The 11,765-nt window shown below is 40.6% G+C and overlaps 1 protein-coding gene across 1 annotated transcript; it reads left to right on the top strand.

Annotated features, from left to right (window-relative positions):
- Positions 1 to 7,725: 7,725 nt before the first annotated feature.
- LOC308519701 (olfactory receptor 10G2-like) lies at positions 7,726 to 8,673 on the top strand (the record flags this gene model as incomplete). Its single annotated transcript, XM_081091838.1, has 1 exon — positions 7,726 to 8,673. The coding sequence occupies one exon, from the start codon at positions 7,726 to 7,728 to the stop codon at positions 8,671 to 8,673; it is 948 nt and encodes a 315-aa protein (XP_080947964.1).
- Between the last annotated feature and the right edge of the window lie 3,092 nt (positions 8,674 to 11,765).

The raw sequence follows: 11,765 nt of genomic DNA, 5'->3' as shown, positions 1-11,765 counted from the left end.
ATTCTGTTTCTTTGTTTGTGCATGGCATAAACATTTAAAAGCACTTAAACCTGAAAATACTGTATCATTTATATTTCCCTCCTGTCCCTCACTCTTCCCATGAGCTCAGACATTAAAATCTGTCTCCTTACTTTTAGAAGGTCTCTCTTAATTCCTAAATAATCTTTTGTCCTTTTCCTTCCTCATCCACACCACAGTCAGAAGTATCCTTCTGAAACATACAATTAGTAGGACTCTCCAATGAATGTAAAATAAAGCCAGTCTCCTTAATCTGGAATTTAAAGTCCAAAAAATATCTGGACCCAACAAACCTTGTTTCCCAAGACATCTCTACTCTCCTTTCCCTCTCCCATCCTCACTGCTTTACTACCATTCCTTGAGCATGCCCAATACTTGCTTGCCAAGCTCTCTCCTCTATGTGGAATATACTTCCCATCCAAGTCCATATTGTCTAACTTCTTAGGGACTTTTCTTAAAAGTGTGTCAAACTATGCCTTCATAATTTCTTTAAAAACTTTTTAATGAAGATCTTGGCCTTTATATTTCTTTCAACTGATTTCCTTCAATTCCCTGAACCCCAGAGTACACATGCAAGTGACTCTTAAGGCATATGGATGGTTCTGATTTCCCAAAAGAAAATATATGGCACACTCAAAACAAGATAATTTGAGGAGGGTTTCTATTTACAAAGATGTGGGAGTAAGGGAATCACACAAAAAAAATTTGAGTAATCTGGGGCTTAGTGACATTCAAACTATTTACCACCCCTAGACCAGATAAGACAAAGGTAGGGGAAATTAGGAGAGCCAGGAGAAAAAGGGTCGCATAACTTTCCCAAGTCCTCTCCTCCAGAGTAATGACACACTTATATACAGCCCTATAGATGTCTAGGTTTTCCTGAGCTACATGTGTAACAGTGAACAATTACCCCTGAGATAGGGTATACTCTTGTTGATGAGAGTATCTTCTACCACCACTCTTTTGGTTATTTTTTCCAGGAACTAGATCTAAAGAGAATTTAACTGCCACAGTGAGAACATGCTCCAGACATCTGAGTATCAGTATGGCTCTGGAAACTCCACAGACACCGCAAGGACTAGAAAATAACTGGACAAGGATGTTCTATCTTGCTCACGCTGAGGAGAACAGAGAGCACCAAAAGTCTCAAGGCAAAGGACACTAACGTTGGATTCATTCCTACATACCCAAGGGAACAAGGTGGAGAGATGTTCAAACATCAGAGCTCAGGAAGCTTCACCATAAACATAGTAGATCATTGAATTAGATGCACTCCAAATTCCTCCTAATCTTGAGAACCTACCTTCTTTTATGCTGTGAGATTTTATCTGAGCACCTGTGGAGCCAGGTTTGAATTTAGAAGTTTCCGACTCCTGATACTTTACACAGCTACTGCTCTTTGAATGTGACAACTGAGCTGACTCCCCAGTCTGACTCCACAGTAATTCCAAATACCTTGGTTCCTACCCTCTAATAATGACTTGCTCCCGCTCTAACACCCAGGTGGAAATGGGAAAAGGTCAGCTAGAGGAGAGAAATTCTATTGGCAGACATATAAAGAGAGGTGTTGCTCCTTCTTGAAAATCTCTGTGGTTGAAAAACATGTGGTTTTAAAAACTTAAAACTTTAGGGGGAAATAGGTATGAAAACAAGATCAGAATGAACCTACATAAGTCCTTATGAATATTCCTCATAGTCATTTAATTAAATACAAGGATAGCATGCTGAGTAAAGAAAATATCAATAACTCACTTGTCTTCAAATTTAAGATAGTTGATATTCTATAGTTTATTTCCTTTTACCATTCATTATTTGCTAGAACTCTTTTAGAATCTATCTCCCTACTCATCTCAATGAGGTGCTTGAATTTTATTTTTTAATAGCACATAAGTCATTTGCTTCAGTGTTAAATTCTCCATTCAAATGCTCAGTATCATTCTGCTTTTATATCTTGGAGTCTCCCATTATGAACCCAGATATCTTTGAGTAATTTGAAAATTAAGATTTTTTAGATAGTCCAGCCAGTGTGGCTCAGTTGTTGAGCATCAACCTATGAAACAGGAAGTCACGATTCAATTCCCAGTCAGGGCACATGCCAGGGTTGTGGGCTCAATTCCCAGTGCGGGGCATGCAGGGGACAGATGACCAATGACTCTCATCATTGATGTTTCTATCTCTCTCTCCCTCCCCATTCTGCTCTGAAATCAATAAAAAAATATTTTTTTAAAAATATTCTTTGGATAACTTGACTTGTAGTCTTGTAATTATCTGACCCTTACTCAGCTCATGACTAATTCATATTATAAAATCTTTTATTGAATTTATTGGGGAGACATTGGTTAATAAAATTATATAAGTTTCAAGTGTATAACTCTAAAATACATCATCTGTATATTATATTATGCATTCACCATCCAAAGTCAAGTGTCCTTCCATATACTATAAAATTATAGTAAGCACATGACATCAGCGTTGTTTTTATACATCTCAGTTTTCTTGCTCCTAAAGACAATGAAGTCCAGTTCTGAGGGTCAAGTTTATTTCTCCTATACTTGCATGAGTTCAGGGATCTTTTATTCAGGTATGCACTCCAGAAACTGAAAGAGCGCCTAGTACATATTAGGTGCTCAATAAATTTTTTTTTTTTTTGCATGAAAAACATTCACTTTACCTTAATTTCCTAGCTCCTACCACTAAGTCCCTCTTATTCTATTTATCCCAAAAGGATGAACCAAAATTAACTGGTAGAAAAACACAAGCATCCAAAGCTAAAGGGAAAAATATATAGAAATAAGTATATGTACTAAGATATAGAGAAAGCAGAATTCACACATAAGGGGAAAAATCTGTATTTCCCTCTACATATAGAATATATAGGCTATAATGCTTAACTAACATCAAAGACTTTTGGGTAGCCTACAAGAATTACAATTCAGAAAAAGGAAATCTTTAAACTGAATACCAAATTTTACTCTTCTTCATGTTCATTGTCCAGTCCTTTTACGGGAATTCCCTGTTGGCCATGCCTTTCCCACCCCCACCCTCTACCTCATTGCATAACCTCAGTCTTCTGTTCCATAGAGAGAAGTTCTCCTCAATCTTCCCTTCACTCCTCAAGTCCGCAGATGCTGCACTCACCAAACTACTCCTACTTTGGAGCACAAAAAATTTAAATAACATCAAACTAATTCCTCCAAGAAATACAAAAATAAGGACAGATTTTTTCAGAATTAAATGGAATCTTAATATCGCAAGCTGAGGCATTTCCCTTTACTTCACAAGTTTTAGAGCCCTCCAGGGATAAATGAACAAGTATATGACTTGCCATTGCACAAACTAAAGTACTCACCAAGGGGTCCTTCCTTTGAATAATGAGCTTTCTCTAAAAACAAATTCTATCTTCCATCCTTAGGACCACAGGATAATAGGATGAGGAGGGGAAAGAGAAGAAAGAGAAAAAGCAGGCCCTGGCCAGTGTTGCTCAGTTGTTAAGAGTGTCAGCCTGCACACTAAAGGGTCTTAGATTCATTTCCCACTCAAGGACATGGACCTGTATTGCAGGTTCAGTCCCCGCCCCAGTCAGAATGTATTCAGTCTAAAAATCAATGGAAAAAGTATCCTCTGGTGAAGATTAACAACAACAAAAGAGAGAGCAGTTCAACCATCCTTCTAGAAATCCAAGGATCAGAAATACTAGAATTAACTTTCAGAGTCCTCTGCTACATTATTCTAAACAAGTTTATAATTAGAGGTATAGCAGGCATACACTCAGAACATAACAGAACTTCTCAAGCCCACCCATGCTTGTATATTTGCCAGGAAAGACAGAAAAGTATTGGAAATGACATGCAGCAGCTGGAGTCAAAGCAAAGTCACCATTGCATGCAGTGACTTTCAGACTTGAGGCTAAGAACAGTAAGCTATTGTAAGAAAGTACAAACAAAACCCAGTACACAACTGATTCCAGATAAGTTTGTGGGGGAGAAAATCACCCCATAATTTTAGATGGACCAAGTTGTCTACCAAACCTGCCAAACCCCAACAAAGAGAGCAAGTATCCAAGGAGTACTACAACTATTTGAAACCATCCTCTGTCTCTACTGCAATGAGAACAATGGAGTCCTCAAGACTAAACTGGAGGTGACTAAATTTTACTCAACTTACCTAAATTTAGGGTTGTTTATATCAATACTAGAGGCCCAGTGCACAAAATTTGTGCCCTGGGGGGAGGGTGTCCCTCAGCCCGGCCTGCACCCTCTCGCAGTCTGGGATCTCTCTCACAGTCCGGGATCCCTCTCACAGTCCAGGACCCCTCGCTCCTCACCACCCGCCTGTTCAAGGCTCCTTAGCACTGCTGCGGAGGTGGAAGAGGCTCCCGCCACCACTGCTGCACTCACCAGCAGTGATCCCGGCTTCTGGCTGAGCAGCATTCCCCCCGTTGTGAGTGCACTGACCATGGGGGGTGGGGGTGGGGGAGAGGGGGCAGAGCTCCTGCAATGGCATCTGCCCCCTGGTGGTCAATGCACATCATAGCAACCGGCCGGTGGTTCTGGTCATTCCACAGTAATGATCGCTTAGGCTTTTATTATATAGATTCAGAGAGATCAAAACATGGGGGGGGGGGGAGATTAGCTCAATTATTGAAAATTAAGTACATTTTCAATGTATTTCTGGAGATAATGTGGGTAAATATGTGATCCCACAACATTTCAAAGAAAGGAATCACAAAATTGGAGGTCATTCAGCAAGATCATGCTGTTCTTCATGGGGTACTTTCTAGACATGTAGAAATGATTCCTGCTTGCTGCCAAAACAGAATACAATGAGGATCAAGGGAATGAATGTCTCATGGGGAAATGTTTCAGGGTAGAACTCTCAAGAGGTACATAGTTTTCTATAAATCTCTTGACAATTTTTTTTTTTTTTTTTTTAGAAAAGACTCTATCAAAGGCGATACAGTCAATAACATAATTAATGTAAAATTCAAGCCACTTAGGTAGAGAAGTCGCAATCTATAAAGAGCCTCCAAGGGCAAGGGGCCTGATAGATTATTAAAATAGTCAATGTGTCCATAGCCTGGACGATTTTAATTCCACTCTAAAGCAGAGATCCAGCATCATCACAAGCCTAGGAGATGCTCTGAAAGACACTTTCTTCGCCCATTGTGCTATTCTACCTGAGAAAGAACAGTCTCCTCCAGGTTTTGCTGCCGTGTCCATGTGAGTCCAAGAAGGGAAGCATTCCTAAAGCCCCATCAATTCACAATAGGAGGAGAGACTTAATTTCTAGACTTTAAAAGTTTCAGTAACTTTGTCAAAAATTGTATTTAGTCTGTCTTTCCCCCATCTTCTTCCTTACCTCATTGAGCCTCTATTCACAGAGTTAATAAATTAGGCATATTAATTTTTAATTAAATTGGCCTTTCTCCAGAGTTGAGAACTTTTTTCTTTGAATTGAATTTTAAACATTTATTTTTTCTTTTCCCAATTTGAGGGAGGAAATAAAGCCAAGAGCAAAGACTTAATTTCCAGTTCAATATAAGTGCAAATGTAAATGATGCATCAGATTCAGCATTACTGCGCAAACTCAAGTATGGCATACTTCACCCTTCTTTTCCCAGTGATGACCACACTTAGTCAACTTACTTGAAGGTTAAATAATAATGAAGAGTAAATATGTTTGAGATTAGTGTTTGTAAAAGGGTATATTTAGTGATAGATCTATCAATGTTCATATCTCTGTTTAATTAAAGTTTAATCTAAATATATTTTAATTTTTGTTGTTTCTTAAAAATTATAAGATGGTTTAGTTTAAGGAACAAGTAAAAATACAAAAGAAACTGTTAATAAGAAAATTTCTTTGGGAACAAACTATTCATCAAAGGTAGTTTTCAAATAACATCTGACTCAGATGTTTAATACCTTTAAAGCGTTTTTAAGAATCTAATCTGTTGGAAGGCAAATAAGATATTAAAATAACAGCATACTAAAGGTCAAATCCAATACTAATCAATGCTATTATAACCCAAAACATCAAAACTATTAAACGACTTTGGTGAATCAATAAATTTAAGTAACATTCTAGAGCAGAGGTCCTCAAACTTTTTAAACAGGGGGCCAGTTCACTGTCCCTCAGACATTCCACACATGCGCACTGCGGGCCCGGGACGAGTCGGCTGCTAAGCAGGACAGGCAGTGGTGGCAAAAACACCCCGCGGGCCGGATAAATGTTTTCAGCGGGCCACATGTGGCCCGCGGGACGTAGTTTGAAGACCCCTGTTCTAGAGCAAATGAAAAGCAAAGTTCATTTTGTTTACACTGGGAATAGACTCAATTGCTGAAATACATGTGACATAAAGCATGAGAAATGTGATCACAGAGGGAAACAGGATGCAGAATTAATGGGAACTGGCAAAATCCAGTCAATCAATCAGTTAGTAAATATTTATTAATTAACTTACTATTGCCAAGTACTAAGGCAGGTGCTGCAGAAACATTAAACAAACAAAAAAACAAAATAGACTATGGTTTTGTTCTAAAGGAGTTTGTAACCTAGTAGAAGAAACCAATGAGCATTTAAGCAAATAACTCTTATTACATGATACTGCAATTGCCTTTTATAATATACACTCTTATCTCCCAGAAGACTGTTTTCTAAAGAAAAACTCTTCCCAAAGCAGGTGGCAGCCAAAGTGAATCCTGAGGAATGAGGCTGTTTGGATGAATAAGGAAACTCCAGAAAGAGTAGGTCCAGAAAGAAGGAGGGTGTGGTGCTCTGAGGGAACCAAAGAAAAAAAGACTAGAAATATGCTAGGATTAAATCACAAAGATTCTTGTATATCATCAAAGGAGACATTTTAAGGATAAGTCAGAGACCAACAATAGGGATGGTAATTGTGGAGTAATTGTTCTGCACTGCTCCGTAACACCGGAACCCACTTCTCTATGATTCCCTTTTGGGCATAGAACCATCAAATGCATTAACACTATTATTATTAACTAGAGGCCCAATGCACAAAAATTCATGCAATAGTAAGCCTTCCTCCCCCTGGCTGCCAGCACCAGCATTCCTCTGGGACCCAGGCTGCTTCCCTTCTCTGGCCACCCCCAGGCACCTGGGACCCAGGCCGGCTTTCCTCCAGCCCCGGCTTTGTCAGGAAGGATGTTCAGAATGACGTCCGGAAGACATCCAGTCAAATTAGCATATTACCCTTTTTTTATTATAGATAGTGCCTTGGCTTTCAACACTTGTTATAGTGTTTCCCATAGAAGGTGCATTTCAGGGCAGCTAGAAAGTAAGCAGCCTCTGAGGACTTGTCTTGCCAAGCAAACTTAGGTGATTAGTAGCAAATGCTTTCCACTTAAAATATAGAAATCCTTCGTTTACCTCCAGGGGTGGGCAAACTTTTTGACTCGAGGGCCACAATGGGTTCTTAAACTGGACCGGAGGGCCTGAACAAAAGCATGGATGGTGTGTTTGTGTGAACTAATATAAATTCAAAGTAAACATCATTACATAAAAGGGTACGGTCTTTTTTTTTTTTAGTTTTATTCATTTCAAACGGGCCAGATCTGGCCAGGGGGCCGTAGTTTGCCCACGGCTGTCCTAGACTCTGGTCATCAGACAAAAAAGCATTCTTACCACCTCCTTGTGTTGTATTTCTCTTGTCTGACTTCACCATTCATCTTAGCAGAATACAGAAAGAAGATGGGAAACACCCAAAACACATCTCTGGACACCGTGGTCACAGATTTCATTCTCCTGGGCTTACCTCACCCCCAAAATCTGAGGATCCTCCTCTTCCTGATCTTCTTCATCATTTACATGCTCACTCAGCTGGGGAACCTGCTCATTCTGCTCACTGTGTGGGCTGACCCAAAGCTCCATGCTCGCCCCATGTACGTGCTTCTGGGTGTGCTCTCATTCCTGGATATGTGGCTCTCCTCAGTCATTGTTCCTCGAATTATTCTAAATTTCACTCCCTGCAGCAAGACCATCCCATTTGGTGGTTGTGTAGCTCAGTTGTATTTCTTTCATTTCCTGGGCAGCACCCAGTGCTTCCTCTACACCTTGATGGCCTACGACAGGTACCTGGCAATATGCCAGCCTCTGCGCTACCCCATGCTCATGAATGGTAAGTTATGCACCATCCTTGTGGCTGGAGTTTGGGTGGCTGGCTCCATCCATGGATCTATCCAAGCCACCTTGACTTTCCGTCTGCCCTACTGTGGGCCCAACCAAGTGGATTATTTTTTCTGTGACATCCCCGCAGTATTGAGACTGGCCTGTGCTGACACAACTGTCAATGAGCTTGTGACCTTTGTGGACATTGGGGTAATGGCTGCCAGTTGCTTCATGCTGATTCTGCTCTCCTATGCCAACATAGTCCATGCCATCCTGAAGATACGCACTGCTGATGGGCGACGGCGGGCCTTCTCCACCTGTGGCTCCCATCTCACCGTGGTCACAGTCTACTATGTCCCCTGTATTTTCATTTACCTTCGGGCTGGATCTAAGAGTCCCCTGGATGGGGCAGTGGCTGTGGTTTACACTGTTGTCACTCCATTTCTGAACCCCCTCATCTATACACTGAGGAACCAGGAAGTGAAGTCTGCTCTGAAGAGAATAACAGGAGGTCGAGGGGGCTGCAAGTGAAAACAGTAACCAAAGGCTCAGGAACTACCTCCATCTTCGTTGCTACCACTCTTTTCAGCTACTGCTGCATGTGGCAAACATTCAACAAATAGATGTTAGTTTCAGCTTAATTGAATGTAAATCTGCTATGAAGAGCTTCTGGTGCTATATTTAACCTCAATATATTGGCCAGAACTGTTTTACACTTTTCTAACCCATCTCTCAGAAGAAAGCACATTCTACACAAATAAATATGAGGAATAAATGCTCTATCTAGGAGGAGAGGGGGTTATTTCAGGCAAATTTAGGGGAAACCAGCATAATGCCAACCCATCCCTCTTCATCCATTTGCTTCATTCCTAATTTCCCAAGCCGCTAGGCATTCAGGATTGCTTTGCTTAGGTCAAAGTTATCCTTCCAAGCACTTGGTGTGAATCTCTGTGGATTGTCTGTGTTTCCTTCCAGCCTTCTCTATCCTCCATGCAATAACTCACCAACTTCTGTTCACTCCGTCTCAGGAATGTCTCTCTGGCTTCCTAAGTGATCCTTTTGTTACCCCCATCCTCATCCATACCGCTACCAGATTTTCCTTTTTGAAACATAGGACTGAATGTGTCATTTCCACTTTGTGAATATTCACTGCCTCTCCACTGCATATAGATAAAGCCAGACTTCTTAGCTTGGAATTCAAAGTCCTCCACAATCATATCCCAACACACCTTATCTCTCTTTCCTAGTGGCTCCATCAATTTACCTGCCATTCTTTAAACGTTCTTCTTACTTTGGGGCCTCTGAGCCTTTGCTTAAGATATTCCTTTATCAGAAATACTCCTCATATTGCTAAATTGATGTTTTGTACTTCCTTCATGGCCCATGAAAAATTCTTATTCCTACAAGTTTTCTTTTTTTTTTTAAATATATTTCTTTATTGATTTCAGAGAGGAAGGGGGGAGAAAGAGATGGAAACATCAATGATGAGAGAATATCATTGATCGGCTGCCTCCTGCACACCCCCTACTGGGGATGGAGCCTGCAACCCAGGCATATGCCCTTGGCCGGAATCGAACCTGGGACCCCTCAGTCCGCAGACTGACGCTCTATCCACTGAGCCAAGCCAGCTAGGGCTATTCCTACAAGTTTTCTTTGATCTTTCCCAGTCAGAACTTATCACTTTCTCCCTGTACTCCTCTAGTCCTTTGAATTTTATAAGAGCACTTATCATAGGCTGGCCTGTACTGTAGTTTAGATCAGAGTCCCTGGAGACCAGAAAGATTGTTTTATTAGTGTTTGTGTTGTAGCCCCCTTTTCCCTAATATCTACTTGTAGGCACTGTGGTAGAGATGGCTAATTGCCCACCAAAATCCATTCTCTTCATCTTCCCTAGTCAGAGAGCTGTAGCTAGAATGTGGCTGCCCCACTTTGGACTTTTCCTGGTCCCTCTTGCAGGCAAGTGTATTTATATATCTAAGTTCTCCCAACATGAATATGAGGAGAGTTTATGTATATGTGATACTTCCAGACCTGGCCCTCAAAACTGGCCCAGAAACTTTCCTGTGTTCTTTACCTGCTCTGAGGTGGAATGGCATATGACAGGAACCCAGATCCATTAGCAGTACTCTGTAACCAAGTGGAGATGGGTCATCTGCCAAGTTGGAACACTCACCTCAGAATTTTAAGAGAGAGGAACATAAGCCTCTAACTTCTTTAATCCAGGGTTTTGTTATTGGGTTACTTTGTTATAGCAGCTTCACCACATCCTAATTTATATTTCATTCAATCGACAATTTTCAAAAAATTAAAACAGCCCCAGGAAAGCCCTGCCCAGGTGGCTCATTTGGTTGGAGTGTCATCCATATACCAAAAGGTTGAGGTTTTGATTCCAGGTCAGGGCACATACCTAGGTTTGTGAATTCAATGCCCAGTTGGGGCACGTATAGGAGGCAACTGATTCATTTTTTTCTCTCTCCCTCTCCACCTTCCTCTCTCTCTAAAATCAATTTTTTAAAAAACACATATCCTTAGGTGAGAATTTAAAAAAAAAAAAAACAGCACTAGGAAAACCTTTTGAACTACATTTGAATTATCCAAAGCATCCAGGAAAGCTTTTGGTCAATTATCATAATGCCAAACATCAAAATCTGGACACCAACTAGCTAGTCATTCATTGAGCCAATCAATCAATCATGCAATGTCCTTCTAACTAGGCCAGAATGAGGTAAATAGCCTTGACTTATCCCTGTAACCTGTCCAGGTCTTACCTGGAGGAACATTTAAAAGAAATTGGAAACAGAGAACTCAAGTACAGGACAGTGTTAAGAGCAAGTATCAATAGCTCCTTCCAGAAAATGAAGGACCAGGTAAATGTGTTCATTTATTGACAGTTTTTTCACTCAGCAGTGTATTTCATGTGAGCCAAATTTTTTTTTTGCAGATTTTTTATTGTGGTAAAATACACATCACATGACAATTGCCATCGTAACCATTTTTTAAATATATTTTTACTGATTTTGGAGAGGAAGGGAGAGGGAGAGAGAGATAGAAACATTAATAATGAGAGAGAATCATTGATCAGCTGCCTCCTGCATGCCCCACACTGGGATCAAGCCCACAGCCCTGACCGGGAATTGAACCATTACCTCCTGGTTCATAGGTCAATGCTCAATCACTGAGACATGCTGGCCAGGCCATCTTAACCATTTTTAAGTGTACAATTCAGTGGTACTTAATACATTCGTGTTGTTGTGCAACTATCACCATCATCCATCCCCATAAGTCCTTTCATCTTATAAAACTGATACTCTATGCTCATTAAATAATACTCCTCATTCTCCCCTTCCTCCAGTCCCTGGCAATCACCATTGTATTTTCTGTCTCAGATTTTGATTACTCTTAAGTACCTCATATAAGTAGAATCATATAGTATTTGCCTTTTTGTGGTTGTTTATTTCACTAAGCATTATAATGATATGGGATTTTTGGACTGGAACACGCGGTGTTGCCCTGGGCAGGATGGCTTCCCCGGATTCTTTGTCTGTGGGAGACGAAAAATGAATCCACGGATGAAAGATGGTATAGCAAAGGTGGAAATTTATTGAAGAACAAGTACAGTCTCC

Source organism: Myotis nattereri (assembly GCF_964212035.1).
Source record: "Myotis nattereri genome assembly, chromosome: 1".
NCBI lineage: Eukaryota > Metazoa > Chordata > Mammalia > Chiroptera > Vespertilionidae > Myotis > Myotis nattereri.
Note: the sequence above shows the minus strand (reverse complement) of the source record. Positions and strands in the feature narration are given on the sequence as shown.